Below are 2,629 nucleotides of genomic sequence, written 5' to 3' on the forward strand. Positions count from 1 at the left end.
GTTAGGGCTAAGTGTTAAAATATAATTCGGTAGTTAAGATTTAAAACCGACTCTCTCTCTTTTCGAGACACCCACCGCCGGACCCTAGAATTCCCGCGGCTATCCGCTGCACAGACTTAACAAATTCGAACGGTCACAAATATTACAATAATATTCATTCTCTGAAACTCTCTCTCTCTCTCTCTCTCTCTCTCTCTCTCTCTCTCTCTCTCTTTCTCTCTCTCTCTCTTCTCAAAAGTACAATGAAACAATTTCTAACAAATATCCTGAATATAAGCAACGCTATGTATGTCTTCTGACCACAATGCTTACAATCACCATATAGTTTTTATAAAGATGAAATAAATATAAGATAAAGAAGCTGTAAGATGCTCATCTAATGCATCATTGACATTTCCTCACTTAACCATCTAGTCATAATGCAAAAATATTTAGTCATAATGCACCCGACCAAAAATGTCTAGTGGTTCAAAATATTGAAGTGAGGAGGTATGTATGGCGTTGAACATAACTCACTAATGAAGCGTAATTATGATAAAATGTGAGTTACATACAATTAAGATACAGAATTGATTATAATTTAATAATGTAATTTTACCTTGAACAAGATCCCACAGTTTCAGAGCATCAAAGCGCTTCTTGTTCCCATGACCTTGTAGACTGAATTTTGATGCTAAAGTATTGGTCACAAGTTTTGTCAATATTCTTCTGACTGAATTTTCAATACTTTTTTTATCTATATTCTTACCAAGATAGGAACACTGAAATCATATTTTTAAAGAATTAATTTAAAAACAAAGAACTAAAAATAGTGCATCACATACCACTTCAAAAATATTGTGGCAATTTTTTTATGATAAAAATTTCCCCAGAATTAAAGACTTTTCAAAAGAATTGTCATTCGGATTAAATAATATAATTCGACATTGAACAATATTTTTTTGATAATATACAGGGTATAAATATAGAGAAAGGCCTTACTTCAAGAAAAGCTTGGTAGCAAGAAGTTTAAGCCACAAATAATGTCAAAAAGTTTTGATCGAATAAATATCTATCAAATACACTTTTCAAGATAAATAAAATCTGTTCTAGCAAAAATAGATGGCGACAACAAAACATCTAAGCCAATATTTATCCACAAAGCATCCTATGTTTTGCTTAAAGATACATCAATATCTATACATAAAAATAAATGTACTCACTGCTCCAGTCAGATTACTATCATTGGCTAGGAATTTCTCCATCCTATCCAATTCTTCAAAGGTGTTAATAGGCAATGGAGGCATTTCACTAGGACGCTTTATAACTTTTCCTTCTGGATTTATGAAATGACATAGATTCTCCTGGTTCATAATAGATATATCAAGTTTACTGCTCACTCTTCTGATCTCTTTCTTGCACTCTGTAATGGCTGTTCTTATTGAGATCAACTCTGTGAAGGAGATATACGATATACGATAGAAATTAATTCTAAAGAAATTAGGAAAAATATCAGGAAATTTTATGGATCAGATAAAAAATTTACCTCTGTAGAGAGATTGTCCTGAGCTATTTTCAATAGAATTTGCCGTTAATGAAGAAAATTCCGTATCACTAGAGTCTAAAAATAAAATTATGACATTAATAAACTGATAGAAATAATACACTGTTTTGAGAAAAGAGCAGGAAATAATTAAAGGACTTACTAAGAGTGAGAGAACAATTGCTTTTCCTTTCGGAATTGAATGTTTGTAGAGATGCAGAGGATTTGCTGAACATAGTATCAGGCGAGTTAGGACATTGCATAGTATCTCTAGAACTTGACGAATATCCCATGGTAATTTGTTTGTCAGGTGTGATAAGGCAGCTTGTATTAGTAGAACTTAATTCATTCGTCATTGTCGAAGAACTCTTTTTTGGAAATCCTCCCTTGCTCTGTGGTGTTACCTTATGAACTATTCTTTTTTCCTCTTCTTGCAAATCGTGGTATGAACTTGAATGAGGTACCATATCATGTAAAGTAGACTCGTTCTGCTCATTGATATTTACTTCAAAATATTCTCTCTGACTTTCTTCATCTTTATTGTGCAAAGAACGAATTTTCTTATACAGGATTGTATTCTTCTTGGAAGATGTCTGGTTTTTTAAACTTTTTACTTGTTCCAATTTCCGAAGAAGTTCAGAATTTTTATCAGATAAACCTGTTTCAATAGAGACTTCATTTTGTTCATAGGTAGATTTACAAGCATAGGATGAGTTCTTTTCATGATTTTCTTGCAAAACAAAGTTTGCTTGTGTTTTCTTAGGGAGCTGCTTAGATATTAAATATTTTGGATAATTGTGTAAATCTTTACATGGTGAGCAACCAGATAATAGCACCTGAGGAGGTGAAGGTATTTTTTCTTCAAGCTTATGTTTCATCCTTTTCTTCTTATTTTCGTCATCAGATTCCGAGTCTGATTCTGAGTCTAGTCTTGCTACTCTTTTCTTTTTCCGTAATCCCCGCCCTAATTCCACTTCGGATTCATAGTTTGAATCTTTAATATACTTTTTGCATGCCTGACAAGCCTTCAAGTAAGTGTCTATAATAGATCAAGTATTATAATAAGAAAAAACTTGTAAAACTATAATAAGAAAAAACTTGTAAAAC

At 32.3% G+C, this 2,629-nt stretch overlaps 1 protein-coding gene across 1 annotated transcript; it reads right to left on the reverse strand.

Moving 5' to 3' along the window:
- Nucleotides 1-17: 17 nt before the first annotated feature.
- LOC105556849 lies at nucleotides 18-2,604 on the reverse strand. Its single transcript, XM_012003962.1, has 4 exons — nucleotides 1,686-2,604; nucleotides 1,526-1,600; nucleotides 1,203-1,432; nucleotides 18-761 (listed from the first exon to the last, which is right to left on the reverse strand). Exons 1-4 carry the CDS (start codon nucleotides 2,398-2,400, stop codon nucleotides 516-518), a joined length of 1,266 nt encoding a protein of 421 aa, XP_011859352.1. The 5' UTR covers nucleotides 2,401-2,604; the 3' UTR covers nucleotides 18-515.
- Nucleotides 2,605-2,629: the final 25 nt, after the last annotated feature.

This window comes from Vollenhovia emeryi, unplaced genomic scaffold (genome assembly GCF_000949405.1).
Source record: "Vollenhovia emeryi isolate VEMERY1.0 unplaced genomic scaffold, V.emery_V1.0 DF939748.1, whole genome shotgun sequence".
Classification (NCBI taxonomy): domain Eukaryota; kingdom Metazoa; phylum Arthropoda; class Insecta; order Hymenoptera; family Formicidae; genus Vollenhovia; species Vollenhovia emeryi.

Bases quoted from the DNA above. Each gene is read 5' to 3' on its own strand.
- LOC105556849 (XM_012003962.1), bottom strand. From the start codon at position 2,400: ATGAAACATAAGCTTGAAGAAAAAATACCTTCACCTCCTCAGGTGCTA. The intron at 1,433-1,525 runs GTAAATTTTTTA...TCTCCTTCACAG, and splicing joins AGGACAATCTCTCTACAGAG to AGTTGATCTCAATAAGAACA. The intron at 762-1,202 runs GTGAGTACATTT...ATATGATTTCAG, and splicing joins ATAGTAATCTGACTGGAGCA to TGTTCCTATCTTGGTAAGAA.